This window comes from Paralichthys olivaceus, chromosome 5 (assembly GCF_024713975.1).
Source record: "Paralichthys olivaceus isolate ysfri-2021 chromosome 5, ASM2471397v2, whole genome shotgun sequence".
NCBI lineage: Eukaryota > Metazoa > Chordata > Actinopteri > Pleuronectiformes > Paralichthyidae > Paralichthys > Paralichthys olivaceus.
The window spans coordinates 10,563,107-10,582,075 of NC_091097.1; the positions used below are offsets into that span (position 1 = coordinate 10,563,107).

At 43.2% G+C, this 18,969-nt stretch overlaps 2 protein-coding genes across 2 annotated transcripts in view; one reads left to right on the plus strand and one right to left on the minus strand.

Annotated features, from left to right (window-relative positions):
• LOC109634009 (hemicentin-1) overlaps positions 1 to 1,731 on the minus strand; it is a 45,019-nt gene extending 43,288 nt beyond the window's left edge. Inside the window, exon 1 of the mRNA XM_069525255.1 lies at positions 1,533 to 1,731. The gene's annotated coding sequence lies outside the window, so the exon portion shown is untranslated. The remainder of the gene's footprint in view (positions 1 to 1,532) is intronic.
• s1pr2 (sphingosine-1-phosphate receptor 2) lies at positions 1,625 to 18,668 on the plus strand. Its single transcript, XM_020094119.2, has 2 exons — positions 1,625 to 2,668; positions 15,454 to 18,668. Exon 2 carries the CDS (start codon positions 15,581 to 15,583, stop codon positions 16,694 to 16,696), a length of 1,116 nt encoding a protein of 371 aa, XP_019949678.1. The 5' UTR covers positions 1,625 to 2,668; positions 15,454 to 15,580; the 3' UTR covers positions 16,697 to 18,668.
• The last annotated feature ends 301 nt before the right edge of the window (positions 18,669 to 18,969 follow it).

An 18,969-nucleotide genomic window follows, 5' to 3' on the forward strand; every position in this document is an offset into this window, starting at 1 on the left:
AGTCCCCCGAGTCCATGCACATTCTCACAGACAATGGAATGCTTGTGAGGAGCCCCAACAGGAAGTGAGGTCAGGGCTCTTGACCGCTCCCCTTAAGGCTTAGTGCAGGACACAGCAGTGGGGCAGCTTTACTGGAGCAGCTCCTGAAAGTGTCCCATCATAAAGCTGCTGACAGTGAGGAGCGAGTCCATAAAGCCTGTCTGCCACACAGCCATTACCCGCTGCTCCGTCAACCTGCCAGCATTTTAGCAGAGAGCAAACAACAACAAAAAACAAAAGCTTCTGAAGCTGAACAGTTAAAAATTGTCTCCATCTCCTGAGGTTGCAGGCTGAGAGTTGACCACCGACAAAAGTGTTGCAACGTTATGATGGTTGCTTCTTATTCACCACTTGTTCTTCTTCTTTCAGAGCAGTGAAACATTTCCACAAAGCAGCGAGGATGAGTGCAGTGAGAGAGTGTTGCACAACCCTAGCTCTCAGCCCCCACCGCACAGCAAACCATCAGCAGACTTGACATGAGTCAAAAGTCATTAAATGTGTTTGGTAGAGAACAGACTCAACAGGAGTCATTTCTCTAATAGGTCGACTCTATGATCGTCAGTGAACCCCCTCCCACTGTTTATTCGCTGTGATGTCATCCAGGTTCAGAACATCCCCCGTGTGTGTGTGTGTGTGTGTGTGTGTGTGTGTGTGTGTGTGTGTGTGTGTGTCTCTGCTGACAGACTGTGGTTGAAAAAGTTTATCTCTGACTCATTACACTGAAAAGTTTCCATCTCTTTCATTTTTCTTCCATCTTCTAAATTGACACATTTCAGAAACTATTTTTTATACACAATACTTTATTGTGGGAGTGCCAGAATTTTTCACAAAATTGTATATTGTATGTATAATGTTTATCATATTTACAGCAGTCTTATGATATGTATGATCATTTTATTGTGGATTAAAAAAACTAGAAATGAAAGAAAGGAAAAGAATAAAAGAAAAAAGAATATGTGGGTGCATACACATGTACATACATACATGTACAGCCTATCATACATGTTGCATATCTATTACTAATTAGATTAATAATTATATAATAATAACAATTATTACTTCCTAAATTTCTGATGGTATTAAATGATCAAAATCTATCTATCTATCTATCTCTCTCTATATATAATAACAAGAACAACAAAACTAACAGACATAAATCTTCAGGGCTGAATTCTTCCTTATAATTTAATCATGTCAAAGTTGATTTATATAGGACGTTTAAAACAACAATTGTTGACCAAAGTGCTCCACACGGGCTTCAAACGGAAATAAAGATATATACTATATGTGTATATATATATAAACACTAAATAAATCGTGATCCATATATCTGATCCATTTATTTCATTGTTTCAAATGTGCCAGTTCTTTCTGCTGCTATATTATTCTTTCCATTTGACTTCCAGCTGTTAAATGAAGGTCAGATATGTTGATCTAATCATCCTCACTCAGCTCCAAATGTGTTTGTTAAGAAAACTAAAAGATACTCTCACCACATTTACGCAGCTCCCTCTTCTTCATATCACAGACGCATGACATCATGTCCTCTTTGGATGACTTTGGCTTTCAGCGTAATGACTGTGAGGAGATTATTATTACCTCCTCTGGGGTTGGACAGAGGCTCCTTTTCTACTGGGTCCAGCACCTGCCCTGCTGTATGTCTAGGCACAGCCCAGAGTGACTAACAAACCCTGCCTTACCTTCACCTCATCCTTATTACACATAGCTAGACCTGGGGGGGGGCGACACCTAGAAATTAGACCAATGACTCATCAGACACAACAAACATAATTAATTTGAATAAACTGGAGAATTTCACAGAAGCAGATCAAGGCAGAAGCTACTGTCATATCGAAATATATTCATGTGCTCTCAAGGGGAAACTGAGGCCGGATGAGTTGAGAAGTGTAGACTCTGGTTCATGCTGGGATCTGTTTGGAAATAGGAAGTGAGGAGGTGGAACATCTGGACTTCATTTGTGCGCTGCAGAGTAGAAGAGCAGAGAAGGTCCAGAAATAGTCTTTAAAAAAACTGTTTTCCATATTAATTGCTCGCCACAAATCCGCATCGTGGATATATGTCGAGGCTGAGACTCGGTCGCGTCTCTTTATGGGCAAGTGACTTTTCCATACCCTAGTGTGTGTGTGTGTGCGTGTGTGTGCTTCCCTCCTGTGTGTGGGTGGGTGTGTGTTTGTGTGTGCGCGCCTCCCCGACTCTCCACAGCCCCGTGGAGCTGTTGTTTCCCAGAGAGCAGGCAGGACAATCGGACGAACTGCTGGATTAGCGCGACAAAAGAGAAAGCGCGATCTCTGCTTCCCACTCATCCCCGCGCTCCTCGTTGTTATCGGTATAGGCTGCGTCTTTCTGGGGCGAAGATCTTTTTAGGGTTTCCGCGGTGGCGCACGCATGGATATGGATTTACCGCTGTCTAGACGAGATTCGCCGCCTTGCCCTGCGCGAAAGTTTTGAGTGTCAGCGCTGCTCGTGGAGCCCCCGGAGCGCCGAACAGAAAGAGATAAAGTGGGAGAAAGCGCACACGTTTTTACGCACGCAGCGTTTGTGGAAACCGGTGATCACATGTGAGGACTTTTGGAGACGTTTCGCTGCTCTGCACTAAATCTCTCATGGGGTGAGTAATTGTTTGTAGAGTCACACAAAGAATCCAATGTATCTCTCTCATTGTACTGTAAAAGGGCCTTTTGGTTTAATAGCAAACTTCATTTACTCAGGTTAACAGAGTCTGATTAATATTTTCTTGAAGGTTCCTCTCATGACACCAGCGGTCTGTTAATATTGAACTGAATGTGGACTCACAAACATCACTTGACAGCACCGTGCACGACCACATAGTGCACAACACCACACCACAGCACACTATACTATACTGCACTTTTACTTCCAAAGAGCAGGAGCAGCCTGCAGCCACAGCCAGTGTTTGGACTGCGTGTGACAGCTGCGTTTGTTAAACAGTGTGTGTGTGTGTGTGTGTGTGTGTGCGTGTGTGTGCTTGTGTGTGTGTTAAAATGAATAACATTGCGTGGTGTTAAATATTAACATGAGGGCTTGCAGCTGTCGATCGTGGGGATCAATGCAGTCTGCGGCTTGATATGTAGGGTAACTGTTGTTGTGAGTTGAGACACACGTACACACAAACACGAATACATAGGACTATGAATTGACTTACATTCATTGTGGACAACCTACAACCATAACCTTAACAATATCCTTAACCAGGGCCTCAGAAATTAAGCTTTGCCACAATAGGACCTGGGCTCAGGTCCCCACGAGGTCTTCTTGTCAGTGTTTGTGCTGAAAAAGGTCCTGAAGAGGCACAAAAACGAGGACACACACACACACACACACACACACACACACTCACACTGTTCCTCTGAGCCGTTGCACAGCCTGCTGTGCCCCCCCCCCCCCCCAATCTGACCCCTTAGACTGTTGTTGAGGCTTGTTCATCCGTCACCCTAAAGAAGGCATTGTATTGCGAGGATGTATTAATAAGACAAAAGCCCCTATTATGCCGCATGTACCGGAGTTAATCTCACGGGGGCACAGAGCTTCAACTTGCAATTTAACAGAGATTTAGCAGAATACACTGGTTTATATTGTTTTCAGAGACCTCAAATGAGTTAAAGATTTCACTAATGCGTGACAAAAACACATTTATTTGATTAGGGATGAGTACATTTTAGTTGCATATTAGAATGGAATTCAAAGCTGCCATCTTTTGGAAGCCTAGTAGCTACATTTCCTTATCACCGCTCTGAAGAAACACTCACTGCACAGTCCCCCGACTGTGTCCAAAAAGGGTAAAGCCTCCAGAGAGAGGGATACATAGGTGTCAGCACTCCAGTGTTGGGGCATCCTGTTGTGGGAGAAACCTGAAATCTCAGTGAGATAAGATGATAAGGTTGAGGAACTAATGTTTATTGCCCAGATAAAGGCCCCCATCCATCACTCTTTATCCTGTCTGGTTCAGTCTGCACAGTGTGGTGCTTATTAGCAGGCCCGCCTGAAACTGCGAAGGCTTCTGCGGACACTATCTCGAGCTCAAGTTGAGGTATTGGGGTGAGAAACCAAACTCTGAAATGCACACGGATGCTACAAAGCCTGTTGAATTAAGACGAGCAAACATCTTACTGTGATAACATCAGGAGTGGAGGGTGAAGAGGAAGCACGGTCAGCAGTGTAAGGAGAAGACTATCAAGTGTCGAACGTCCTGTCAGCAGCTTCGTTAATGTTGGCTTTGTGTGCTTTGTTTGGGGGATGCATGCACGGTCACTTATACTCAGGTGCTTCTCCCAGCATGCCTTGGAATTGCAGGAGACGAGGCATGATGCAGCCTGCCGGCTGTCTGTGTTTCAGCACATGTGACCACATGGCTCATTAAACCAGAACAACACCCTCAACTCCGACAGGCCTGACCACTGACAGGCTTCTTCACATATCATTCACAACTCCACCGTCCTTGGCCTTGGTGAAACTAAGTAACCTCAGGGTTCTGTGAACTGCGTCAACTCATTGGTCAGACGCTCCACTGCTCCAGGCTTAACACAGCCTCTCCCAGATAGGGAGCAGACGTGGTATTACTCTAACTGGGCTATATAGAGGAACTTAAAGATGTTAGAGCGAGGGTGGACTGGTTCAGTCCAGCAGCACATTACATCATGTGTTCAGGATGTGTGTGTTGCTGACCCAGCTCACTGTGCACAGTGGCCCTGTTTTACTCCACAAGAGGACTGCTGTAACCAGACTCCTCTCAATGGGGACTGCTGTGGATAGTGTGAGAAATGAAGACAAATAGATAACTTCAATAAATAAATAGATGTATAAGTGCATGGATGGATAAATCAATTAATGGTAATACAGCGGTGGGAACTGGATTTGTGGGCTTTTTTTTTTTTAGTGAAACGGGTCACTAGGGGGTTGAAGGCGGAGATGGGTGGTGGGTGGGTACTCACCACTTTATTGAGTCACACTGGAAGGGTAACAGCACAACAAGATCAGAGAGAGCGATTTGCCAGAGGCACCTTGGCTTTTTTCTCTCACCTGGTTAAATGAAACCAGTCAAAGTGTAACTATGCATAACTCTCAGAACTTTTGGGCTTTTCTCTGTGATATTAATAGTGTTCTGTGGATGGCCATCTGGGTTCTGCAGGCTCGGAGTTCGAGCTGGTACTTCCCCCTCTTTTCGCATGAAAAACACTTTCCTTGGGTGTGGCAGCTGGAGAAAAATAAACGCCTTCTGTTCGCAGGCTGCAGAAGCGCAAGTCACAACACACAGCTGACAGCATGGAGCTTTCTGATTCATAGCCAAGAGCGGGGAGTGTCTCAGATCGGAGAAATTAATATGGCGTCCTCTGTCTTTTCAACCACTTTGTACACACATTTGAAAATAAGATGTCGTCTAAGATGGTGTTTGGTAAAGAAATGCACATGCACTCTGACTTGCCCTGTCTGTCTCTCCTTTTCAAAACAACCTTTCTGAGAATAAGATGCTTTCACTGCTGTTCTGATTTTTATATAAACATTTACATAAGCTAAAAAAGGGGATCTGACTATATTAGGAAAGTGAAAGAATCCATTAGCTTTAGAGTCTCCTGTTACATTCCTGTTCCACTGGAGGGACAAGATGTAAGACCCCCCATGATCAGGCGCTGATGCTTGTAGCAGCATGCCAGGATTTCCTGATAATTTCAAGGGAGGGGATGAGTCTGCTCGTCTGTCACATTTCAGGCTTTGACCAGTCCTTGTTCCAAAATGCTGTCATTTGGAAGTAATGCAGAAAATGGTTTTTCATTGCTCTGACTGGCATTTTGCTTTGTGCAAGGTCTCTTCACATACAGGAACATTATGCATCATGCAGAGACAATGACAAGTAGATTGAATGCAAGGTTTCTTGTTACCGCCGTGGCTTTGGATAGAATCGGCACCACTTTGCAACCTCTATTTAGGTCATACCGTGTGATTTATGCGCTGTCTGTTCTTGTGGCAGCCTTAATTAGTGTGGTCATGTTGTGGTTTCCCGATTTCTGGTCATTCTCAGCACTCTCTCCACAGTGATCCTGGAGCAGGTACACATGAAGATGATGTGGTTTGTGGAGACCACCTCCTCCGCCTCTGTTCTTCTTCCCTTTTGGAAGCCTTTGTTATCCAGTCAGCTTTGTTTGTGCAGCTGGAAAACTCAGCAGGAGGATTTACTCCGGCACCCCAACCTCCCTAGATCCAGAAGTAAGCTGGAGACCATTTTCTAGGATTTCAAATTGCCGCATGCAGCCAGTGAGGGCCCGCTGAAGCCATTCATTTTGTTTGGCCTCTCAGATTTTCTAATGCCTGAAAGATTTTTAAAAGTGCGATGGCCTGTTTTGTTTAGAAAGAGCTGTTTACACTGACAAGGCCCAGGCTTCAGTGTTTCCATCCTTGAAGACATGACGGAATTAACCTCTATTCATACACAAGCCGGGTCATGATAGAGGCCAGACTGCTCCACTGCAATAGACAGATTGAGTGGAAGTGGATGCTGTTTACTTAATATGACGACAGTTCCAACATGTCCGTTTCAGAAGGCAAAGTCAAGTAGCTGTCGACTCGTACCCTGTGAAGAATTACACCAGAGCAACACTCACTTTCTGACCTGTTCGGTATTTTTGCAAACGATTCTTTGGCAATCCACTCGACCCAGACCTTGCATCAGTCCCAGTAAAGCTGCATAAAAAAGTCAAGTTATTTACTGTGGTGACTTTTCTTAAAAAAAAAAATGCACTTGTGCAATGTTGCCAGGAAATAAAACAGACATAGTATCCCTCCAAAATTGTGTAACTTAAAATACCCTCAAGACTCTTTCCACGCACACATTTGCTGACCTTTAAATGCAGGTTGTAACTTTGGCTTATAAATACTTTTTGAGATACAGTAATGTCAGAGAGCGTAACTGATGCAGTCAACTCATTGAGTTTTTTTCAGGAAATAAATGTTCTCTTCTGTGAAAATGAAAGTAGTGAATAACAACTGAGGACTGTGTGGACACAACAATGTTCTCTCTCCAGGCAACCATGTTTTTCTTCAACAACAGAGCAGCGTTTAATGGATCTGTGTTTGTCAGAGGAGTCTGAAGTTGTTTTTCTATGCTGGACCATGAGGAGAGATGGAGGCCCTCCATCAATTCATCATCTTATCAGTGGGCAGAAGGCAGAAGCAATCAGGGTGGCTTTGTGGCCTGTGTTTTAGCCTGTGTAGATGCTATCGTTTTTTTTCCCTTGTGCTGTGCTTTGCTTTGTCGCCAGCACATTTTCTTTGCCGTGTCTGTGGTCGGGGGATGTTCCCTGCACTGGAAGTCACCACGACATCACTGGAAAAAAGACGATCGTCACAGCCGCAGGAACCATCCTCCACACGTAGAATTGGTATAGTGTGTGTTGTCATGTCTCGCGTTCGTTGGCACGCCAAGCAACAGGTAACCACATACGCTGTCACGGCAACCACAAAGTTTCCCAACGAGGAAGGGGGAACATGAGAAGGGGTGGAGTTCAAGGTCTAGCAGCAGAGTAGAATAGAAGCAGGGATGCGAGACAAAGGAGATCTAACAGAGGGTTCAAAGCCATTCATTAGGGGAGACCTCATTGTAAAGACAAGGACACTGAAAGGTGTGAGAGGAGAAACTCGAATCAAGCACAACTCAAAGCTCTGATCTGAGGTTTCTGATGCTGATCAGCCAGACCTGACCTACCTGCTTTTTTCTGTTGACACTCCAGCCAGCGTGCACATGTCAAACATGTGAACAAAAAGTGGTGTGTGGTTAACACTTACCTTTGCACTTGCAAATCAGGCAAATTCATCGCTAAGCATTTGTATGCATGCTTCACCACTGCTGCATTTCAAGTTGGAACTCATTACACATCCGGCATGCTGTAGTGTGAGAAATGTGTCTTCAAGAGAAATGTGTCTATGCTGCTATGAATAAATTCATAAAATTAAATGTATGCTCTGAAGGAGGATTTAGGACACATACAGCTCTCAGAAACTACGTCCTTAGTGTCAAGCATCAGTTTCTTGTATTGAGAGCTGATTGCACCGTGTGCTGTAATGAAGTCTTTAATAGGGAGCCATAAGAACATGTCTGCTCCAGATGTGTGCTAAATAAATCCCTCTTGATGTGCATTTAATCACTTCTTTGTGGTCTCGTCTTTTGATCTCTGCGGTAAAGTTTAAAATATAAAAGAAGAGAAGGGGGTGTTAGAATGAGGGCCGCGTGGCTCCGCAAGTCACAGAGCTGTATGAAAGAGGAAATATGCAAACCAGAGCAATTTTTAAAAAAAGAATAATTTTCGAAGCCGTTGGCCTAAGTTGACAGGAGCGGTACGAGGGTGAAGGTATTACACTAATTGCCTCTCAGGCGCCACCCTTGGAGATCCCCCACCCCTGTGATGGGGCAGACGTGGGGGGGAGTAGGGGTCTCTCCATGCCGGTCATGTGGGTTATGGCTCCTGAGGCTGTATGATGTCCTTCTTTAGGCAGCTCTTTGTCTCCAGCTCAACTCGGTGCCACTCTGAGAGCCCTGCAGCACATGAACAGCTGCCATAAATAAAGCATTGAAAAGTTGTAGAGATGAACTGACTGCAAGGAGAGATATAAAACAACACAAGCCCCTATGAAACATACATTATGTATATATATATATATATATATATATATATGTACTGCCTCAGTGGTTCTTGACAGAACCATGTTGACAGTCTGAACCCCTCACAAGAGACTGCACCCAAACTGTCAAACGGTTTGACGAGCGAAAGGGTAATCCCTAATTATATGATGTATTGGGGACACCCACATCCCTAATATCTTGGAGCTTATACATGTTTTTAATCAAGCATGACTGTGTATAGCATAATAATAGACAAAGAGACACCAAGGTTCTCTTTGAGAGCTAAAATTAAACCACCATTAAACCAACTCAGTGAAAAGACAGAAGTGTATCATCTGTCAGCAAAGAGGAACAGTTTTGTTCTTCTTCTGTTTTTGTTCTCATCTGATGTCATGACGCAATTCACCATGACACTGACACAAACTTGGAATAAACTGTAATTTTTTTGTGACAAAAAAAAAGGATGTGATCTGTATTTGCAGCATAGTTTGACCAGCTACAGACGTTTGCTTTTGGTTTAGTTAAGTTCCTCTTCAAGCTAGAAACTGAAATATTGCAGGTCCCTTGTCTACAACAGAAATTTGCCTCTGGCCACACTTTCGTCCCTTGAGTAGCCTACAGTGTGTGAAATAACTACCACAAAGAGCATCTGTCTCTTGGGATTTTACTGCTTTGATTTCCAGACATCTGCAGATATCTGTGGCCCCAAGTTCAATAAAGGCTGTTCAGAACTATCACTCTCTACAAAAGAAAAAAGTTGTTGATGCTTCATTGCCCAGTTTGATGTTAAACACGTATGTTTTTGGAAATTGTCTTCATTTCAGCTGTGCTTCTTCTCCTCTGTTTTTGGAATCTGTGTTATCAGCTAGCTTGTCGGCAGCGTTGCAGGGGACAGAGATATGAGCAACGGCTTAAGATAAGCACAGAAAGCCATAACCAAAGAAGCAAGAATTGTTCTTGTTTTCATTTTCACCTTATAGAAAGAGATGCTGTTGAGTAAGAGCAGAACCTGTGCATGGCTGTTTAGTCGGTGCTGCAAGCAAGGTCATCTAAAGGAGCGGGACACAGATTTTAGTCGCCTCGCAGCAGCAACATGACTCCCTCCCATCCTGGGTGCAGTGATACTGGAAACATGGATGCTTTTTTTTCCCCCTGGAAAATGAGGGCAGACAATCAATAGTGTTGCTGTGCGAGTTTGAAAAGATTTCACTCACAGGGCCCTGCGGCTCATTGATAGATAGATGAAGTCACATGAGGGGCACTGCAACCACCTGCCAGCAGACACAGTCCATCCCTGTGTTTTCTATGGTTACACAGTGTGACTGCTGGGACCAGGGGCCTGCCTTAATGGGCCCATGTGTGCAGCAGCCCCCAGCAGCTTAGAGGAGGCCTGAGCTATCATTGTGAGGATGAGGGCGTACACTATGTCGTCACTGATAATCATTAAGAAACAGAAAAGAGTCATGAAAGACTGTTGGTGTTGAGTAGTCTCACATCTTTAGTCATTTCCTTAAAGCTGAATCTCCTGTGGTAGCAGTGGTGAAAACTTTTGGTAGTATGAGCTGCGTTTTCTTCAGTGTCTGACATGTCAACACTTGTTCTGGGGAACTTTCTGACTAAATCACTGAACTTTTCTTATGGAATTTTCCTCCTACGTTAGTATTTCTCTGAAATGCTCATATTTCTTTTTAAAATGAGTACTGACAGTGATGACAATGATACGTTCTATTAATCTCACACCCAAGGGCTTTTTACAAATCGAAAAATACATTTGGTCAATAAAACAACATAAAAAAATAATACAATAATACATTAAATATACATACTGGTAGGCTAGAATGGCACACCATCTCCTTAAATTCAATCAATCCACACCAAATGTGACACACATCAGTCATCTAAATGTGGCTAATTTGTATATTCAGGATACATTAATTTTTTGGGGAGAAATCAATGAAATGTTGAAAAACGCAACGTTAAAGAAAGTGAAAAAAAAACTTTGATCCACCCCCTGATTTTGTGTCCACCACTAAATTTGATTAGTTCTTCCTGGGGTCATGCCCTACCTATCCGCAATATTTCATGGAATTCCTTCAAGTAGATTTTTTGCGTAATCCTGCCAACAAAAACAAATCTACAAAAATGGGCAAAAACATAACCTTGGCGGAGGTAAAGAGAAGTTCCTCACTGATACCAGCCATTAATGGAAACAGGAAACAACAAATCACAGCAGCAGATGCTCTTTGTGTGTCTGAGGAGAGATTAGGGTTTTATTAAGAGAGAAAGGCCCACTGCGTTTTAAAGGGGGTGCAGGAAGTCATTAAACTTCCTTAAAATAGATTAATGTTTTCATATTTCAGTCCGAACAAGGGAGACCTTTCTTTTAGTCTCTGTCTGCTGCATTTGTGGAGTAGGTTCTGTGAATACACACAAGATGCTGAATTTGGTGCTGTGTTGCCATCACAGTGACTTAGGTGCAGGTAGTGTGAAGGGCAGAGGATGACCACGTTTCAGCACAAACAAGTGCTGCTCTGATCTCAACTGAAATGTTTGTGGGATAATACATTGTACGTATGAGTGAAATTGCGTCCGTGCAGTTGTGTGTTGTCGAGGATTAGGGGGTGGGGGGGGGCAGGTAGAACATTGGGTGGGGGCGTGCAGTTGCCTTTTTTTTTTTTGGGTGAGCAGACGGACGGTCGGCTAATTGGGGCTTATCAGGTGTTTCTGGAAAAAACACCTGAGGCTTTTGTGCAGCTGTCAGCCCCATGATGGAGAGGGAAACTCTGGCTTGTTAGGATTAGGAGAAAACAAGAGTCACCTTTCAGCAGGGACCATCAGTCCATTTTAAATCAGCTATTGGATGTTAAAAAAAACCTATGCTTCAAATGCAGCCATTTGCAGCAGTGGTCCAATGGTTGATTAAAGCTCATTTTTATCATTTATTATTATTTATTCATCTGAACGCTCCGAAAAATATTTAAGAATGAAATAGTAGAATAAGACCAATATATTTATTAAGAATTTTAAATACATTGCTTTAAATCATCCTCATGTTAAACTGGGTTATCTAAATGGAGGCAAATCTTAAAATCCATAATTCTTCTAAAATGTTTTAGTGTATGTGCGGTTGCAAAAAAAATCCTTAATACAATGTGTTAGCATGTCTGCAAGATGTGGGAACATGCACCACAAGAGCATCTCTGCACAATTCTTCAAATAAAAGGAAACATGTACTATTCTGTGGGCATGAGAAGGATCAAGTAAACAGTCTTAAAGGATTTCCTGTCTATTGTTTGACTTCTTATTGCCACTAATTTTTAAATCTCTCCATCCGTTCTGTCTTCACCTTGTCAAACCGTGTCTTAGTTTCTCTGTGAAATACAGACAGGATATTGTGTCACATTTTTGCACCTTCAACATGAAACTCCTTCATGTCTGCTCTAAAGAACTTTAGTTTACAATTGAAAATGTGTTTCATTGTCGAACATCTATGTACAACTCAATAAAGCTTACATGTATTTATCTAATGTTTAAGTCACAGAGGAAGAACTTGACATTTTATATTTTCCCATGAAACCGTTGAAGTAAAATTTGCTTTTGAAATAATACTTACTTGGTTTATTTTTACAAATTAGCAATGCAACCCAAATATGGAAATTATATGGAAACTTCAATTCATACATGCATAAAATACTAAATATAGTTGCACTGATTGTAAGTGTATATGTGGAATTCAAAGAAACATCATTTGGTGTACAATATATAAAATATATTTAGATATAAATATATACTTGTCGGATACTGTTTTTGACAATGTTTGATCAGGAGAGCAGGAAGTCTCCCTTTGACGTCTGCACTTCTGTCAGCCAATCACGGTGGAACCATCCAAATGGCGCACGACAGGTGGAGGGGGAGGGCTGCGGCGAGACGGTGCTGTAGGCAAACCAGCCTGTCTGGTTTCCCACACACAGTGAAATCCCGTGATGACAGATGCCCAGGACTCTGTGTTGTCAGGAGGACCTCGAGTTGTCCACACAGCAGATGTAGAGAGAGGTCTCCTGAGAAAACCTGGCAGAGCTGAGTGAAAGAAACCAGATGAGACTAGAGATCTTTGCTTGATGGGATCAGGAGCCTTGACACGTTGCTGTTCTGACCCATGAGCACTCAGTCCTCATTACTACATCAATGCTTACCTACTCTGTATGCACGGGCTGAACCACACCCATATTTGAACTCATTTTGATCTCAAACACTCACCTATAATGTTTTGTGTGTGCATCTTGCACAGTTGTGACAATAGTGTTGGAAAAATCTTTGCACAGACACTTGCTGAAGTACTGAAAACCACTTCTGTGACAGTTACCACTGCAGTTGGTGTCTCCATGGCTGCATTTTGCCGCAGTGTCACACATTCAGCTGCTCTCGTGGCTACTAACAAAGGAAAACCGGCGCTTTTTCCTTTTTGTGTGCTTGAGGCGGTGGTGATACAGAGCTGGTCTATCTCAGCTGACTTTTCCATTAAATAAAATAGGCTGCTATAATGTGACCTAATGTAATTACAGCTGGCACACGTGCTCTGCCTCAAGTTTCTTATTCGTGTGTATTAATGGAGCTATAAAGGATTGTGGGGGGGGGCAAGCTGTCCTGCTGTAGAGGTTCTGACAAGGGAGTGCTCAACTGTAAATAAATTCCTGCTATGATACAGTTGCAGCAGCCAAATGGAAGTGTGCTGTCTCATTATTAAGACTGAAGGGCAACGCGCTTCACATTGAAGGAGACTATTGTTCTTTGTTCCAGTTTGAGGAAACAGTGTGCTGGTCATTACTGAAAACCAATAGCAGCTGTGTGCAGAAAATGTCTGCATTCAGGCGAAAGCTTTGCAGCACCATAACGTGTTTTCTGTGCAAAGTTCTGTGGTGCATCACTTCCCATCGACGACTTTGTGTGTCCATGTGCTCATCACAGTGACGTCTCGGATTCCTGCCTTTGTGTCCAGATGCCGTTCCACATGCATGCTCGCTGTCCGGCTTAGTCTCCATTCCCTTTCCATCTTTTGCTCTCCCAGGTTTTGAGTTAAAGCCCATAGCAGAACAGAGGAGAGAGCTCCAGCCCCACTTTCCACTCAAGGTTTCCAATTATTAGCTGCCGCAGCCACCCAGGCTGGTTGTGAAGACAAGCATTGGTGTTGAATTACCTCTGGAACTGGCCCTGCAAAAGGGATCCTGTTACTTTTGACAGGTTTAAGACACCAGCTCCACCTGTAATTAGATTTCCAGAGTCTTTAAGTTTTCTTTTAATCCCTGTTTCTGCAGCCTGTTTTATTTAGGTTTGGTTTTTCCTCATAGGAGTATTTTAAGTCACATTAGTGATTCACAAGGTTTTTTGTATAATTCATCATAGTTAATTTTACACTTGATTAGAGCAAAGGTTTTTTCTCATTTATTAAGCTTGTTTGTGCATTCTGATGTTGGATGCATGACACAACAGCAACATATTCCCTTAAGGTGCCATACAACATAATGTCACTGTGTGTGTAGAGTTATTATTCAGAACAGGCCTCGGTATACCAATCACACAACCGTGCGACATCCACATTGTATAAATTAATGCACCATGTCAGTCATGACTCAGGAAGTCTAGGAGTCTCCCACCTCCACTTCTCGGGTATCTGTTTGATTTGCTATCAGATTTTCTGAACTGGTTGGGAGGGGCCGGACAGGATGAAGAGGTCTGGCTGATGCACAAGCAATGCTGAAGTTTCAAGAGGTAGCTCACTGGAGTGGAATGGTTCGCTCCCCTGCAACAATGCCGTGTGTTGACAGCCGAGTGCTCGGACAGGGTTGGTGGAATGTCCCCTTCAGACTGCGAGCGTGACCCTTTTGTCTCAGCGCAAGCGCTCGCAGAGCCTCATAGAGTATTTTATTCCTCTACCTGAAGATGGTCTCAGCCCGCTCAGGTTCAACATGCAAAAAAAGATGATCTTTGGGTGTTGATGTTCTTCAGAGCAAGATGATATCCCCCATCAGAGTCATTTTTCTAAACGTACATTTATATCTCCTGCCCGTTTGTATGTTAGTTGGTTTGTTGTGTTTTAAGCAAGATTACACAAAAACATCTGAATGGATTTGGAGAAAATATGGCATTTCTTGGTATTTTGTCACTTTCTTTGGTACGTTTGTCAATATTTTCAATAATTTCCCAGGGAATAATTCATGGATCTTGAATGAAAACATTGAGTTTAATGGAGTGTTGGAGCTTGGTGGAGGTATGCACTCTACTGAGTGTCATAGTTTTAGACTGCAACAAGCTGCAACTATCGGCTTCATGGTCGTTCAGTGTAGGATATAACAGATGCATACAGTGAGTGCAATGTATTCGCTGAGCGGCCATTGATCTGTGTCATTTTAGTCTTCATTTTTACACTAAATCAAATATACTCACTCTTCATGTTGAATGTTTACACCTGAAGGAGATGGCAATATATGTATTTATTATTTCACATCTCTGCCCTATTGCTGCTTCTTTTTACTTTGATGTTGAGTTACTGGAATGACGTCTACTTAAAGTAAATTGAAGAAAATGTTTCCACTCTGGTGACTGAGGCACAGGTTGTTGCTTAGAGACTTTGTTTTACTCAAAGAGTTTGACTTTGGCAAGTGCGTTACTTTTCCAAACATTTATGTTTGCTTTGCTACAGTTTATTTTATTAGTCCAACAAATATGTGTGTAACCCAGGCCTTCTCTCTCTTCCTGTGTCTTTGCAGGTGACCCACATAGAGTTCCTGAGACGCGACTGTGAAACAGGCAGCCTCCCTCGCAGTCTGGGCCTACTTCCTGTCCTGAGAGGCAATGATAATCAGCGTAGACACTCTTCACGACTACGCTGTGTGAATGAATCTTTGCCGTAAAGCCACCGTGCTCTGCCAGCCCGTCACCATGACGACCAAGTATTCCCAGTACTACAATAGCAGTCTGATCCGTGCCTACTATGCGTCCGCAAAGAACATGACCGCGCAGGAGTTGGAGAAGCTCATTGAGAATAAAAAAGGGCTCACCACCCTCAACATCGTCATCGTGGTCCTCTGCACCATCATCATCCTGGAGAATCTGCTGGTCCTCATCGCCGTCTTCCGCAACAAGAAGTTCCACTCCGCCATGTTTTTCTTCATCGGCAATCTGGCGTTCTCTGACCTGCTGGCAGGCTCAGCCTACATAGCCAACATTTTCCTATCAGGGTCAAAAACTTTCGAGCTGGTGCCTGTGCAGTGGTTCATCCGTGAGGGCACTGCGTTTATCGCTCTGGCCGCTTCCGTTTTCAGCTTGCTGGCGATAGCTATAGAGCGCTACATAGCTATCACCAAGGTGAAGGTGTACGGCTCCACCAAAACATGCCGCATGTTCCTCCTGATAGGAGCATGTTGGGTCACCTCCATCCTGCTCGGGGGACTACCCATCATTGGCTGGAATTGCATCAACAACCTCAGTGAATGCTCGGCCGTGTTGCCACTCTACTCAAAGAAATACACTGTCTTTGTCATGAGCATTTTCAGCCTCATATTGCTCTCTATTGTCATCCTTTATGTGAAGATCTATTTGATTGTACGCTCCAGCCACCAGGAAGCAACCAACTCACCGGCCTATGCCCTTTTGAAAACAGTCACAATAGTGCTGGGTGTCTTCATCATGTGCTGGCTGCCAGCTTTTATCATCCTCCTCCTAGACTCATCCTGCGACATAAGGTCCTGCAATATCCTCTCCAAAGCAAACATCTTTTTTGGCTTTGCCACTCTGAACTCAGCTCTTAACCCAGTCATCTACACACTGCGCAGCAAGGACATGAGGAAGGAGTTCCTGCGCGTGCTGTGCTGCTGGGGGGTGCTGCAGAGCGGGCGGCCCACTGACCGCTGTCTGGTCCCTCTAAAGAGCTCCAGCTCCCTGGAACACTGCACGAACAAACACGAACACCAGACCACACCCATCATGCAAGATTGTACTACCTGTGTCTAATTTGGTGCAAATACATCAGTATGCTTGTGTGTGTGTGTGTGTGTGTGTGTGTGTGTGTGTGTGTGCGTGTGTGTGCAAGAGTGAATGTGTGTGTGGGTGTGTGTGTGTGTGAGTTTAAGCAGAGAGGCTGTGATGAGATGTTAGCAAACCGTTGACTGACATGCCTGGCAAGGCTGGAGTGCAGCAGTGTGTAGTGACACATTCTTCAATGTAGACTTTCTTATTACAATCAAACTTGTGTGCATTTACAATCAGCATTCAAACAAGTCACCCATTCACTGGGTGTAAAAACACAATGTTTCAAGAGGGAACTAATTTAAAAGGTGAGAACTTTCTGAAATGTGAAAATAGCTTTTTTTTATAAAGGTACTCCCATTAGTTAATATGGAGTTGCATACCATTTTAATGTATAGGCCTGTCATCTTGTTTTTATTTTTTTCTTTCTACACATGTAAACCCTATTAAAAGCCAAAAAATGGAACAATAGCATGCATTTTATCGTAGATATGATGAGTTTTTATGGGCCTTTCAGGAACTGCATCAATGCAAAGCTTGCAAAATTGCACTTTGTACTTACGTGATTGTTGTCTTTTGTGAGGTTTAACCACAGTACTCTTCCTCTGTGATATCCTTTGTTAACATTAGGCCTATAGATTCATCACGCTTCCTTAACTGAAGCGAAGGCATGATCAGCTCTGCTCAACACGGCGCTCCACAGAAGCCATACTACCACGAGTGCTCCCCCAACCAAACCACGGCTATATATCCCCTATATAACCTTGCATCTGATAAATCTGCTTACATTTAATGCATGGAATCCTCTTTTGTAAACTCTTTTGTAAGCACTGTGTATGATATATTCCAGCTCCAGCCTCCATCACTAACACCCCCTTCCCTCGTTTGCCCTCATAATCTGTCCCTCTCGCTTTGACTGTTGTCTTTTGTATCTGAACAGTTTCCGTGGAGGAAGGCCTAATCAGAAAGCACGCTTCCTGAAGTGAGTTGGCACTGATGAATTTTACTCATTGACAGCTGTCCAGCAGCTTTGACTCATGGGACCAATGTCCTGACAGTGTTGTAGCAACGTAGCCGCGATGTGCTGTCTCTGTTTGCGCCTTCCTCTCTGGGATTTGAGGCTGAATGTATGTATGAAGTGTTTGGGGCCGGCGCTCCGTTGTTGACAGTATTATTGACCATCATTTTTTAATAACCAAGTCACTGACGATCGGAGAGTGGGCTGAATAGAGTAGATCGCTCTCACTGTGAATTCTTAAATAGCACCATGAACAAAAAATATTGTTGTGAACTTCCTGGTTTAATTTGCTAGCCATATGTCACGTGTAACTTTACACGTCTTGTCTTACCGAAGATCCCTTGCCTCCCCTACAAAATAAGAGAGGTTCTTGTTCCAAATGCACAGGGGAGTGTGTTTGGGGGGGTCATCGTTATTTTCTGACATCCTACAACTCGTAACTTCCTTCAGCCATAGGAAGTCCGGTTTTTCATTGTCCGGTTCCTGTTGTTCAGGGTTACACTAACCTTCTTCCTGTAGACACACATTTAAAATCCTCCTCTCCCTCAGTTTTTGTTCATATTGGCATTTAGATGGCCAAGTAGAAATGGTGAAAAGCACTTTGGCAGCTTCAGTGATGTTTGCATTCCCCCAGGTTTTTTTTTCAGATGGAAATTTGTTTTAATCTATGTACCCATCTCTTCATTGTGTTGCCTGATTCTATGATTTTTTTAATGATAAATATATAAAAAAAACTATGTATGTTTGTAAGTATGTATGTATCTTTGTACAGTATGTGTGATTTGTGTTGTATGAAATGTCTTGTGTGCAATAGCCTTGTGTGTCCAGTAGCACGCTGCCTGTGTTAAACCGGTACAATCTGAAACACTAATGTTGGTACATAAACAATTTTTGTAATTGCATTCCCTTTTTATAAAATAAATGAAATACTGAAATAAACCAACGTTGTGTTGTCAAGTTTAATACTCAGCTGGGAAATTTTAGGTGCAGCTGTAGCTTTTCTGCAGGTCCTGAGATGTTTCTCCCTTTTGTGCCCACACAACAGCAGCATTTAATCCAAACATGCTCTGACAAGGTCAGGAAAACACTAGCATCATCATGAAAGTACAAAATTGCACATGCAAAAGCTGCTCAGCCATTAATCACTGCGCTCTTACCTAATAGCTTTTTTCTCTTCAAAGGCAAGAAGTGGCTATGATGGGAAGCTGGACAGAGGGCGGGAGGGTGAATACAGGGTTTG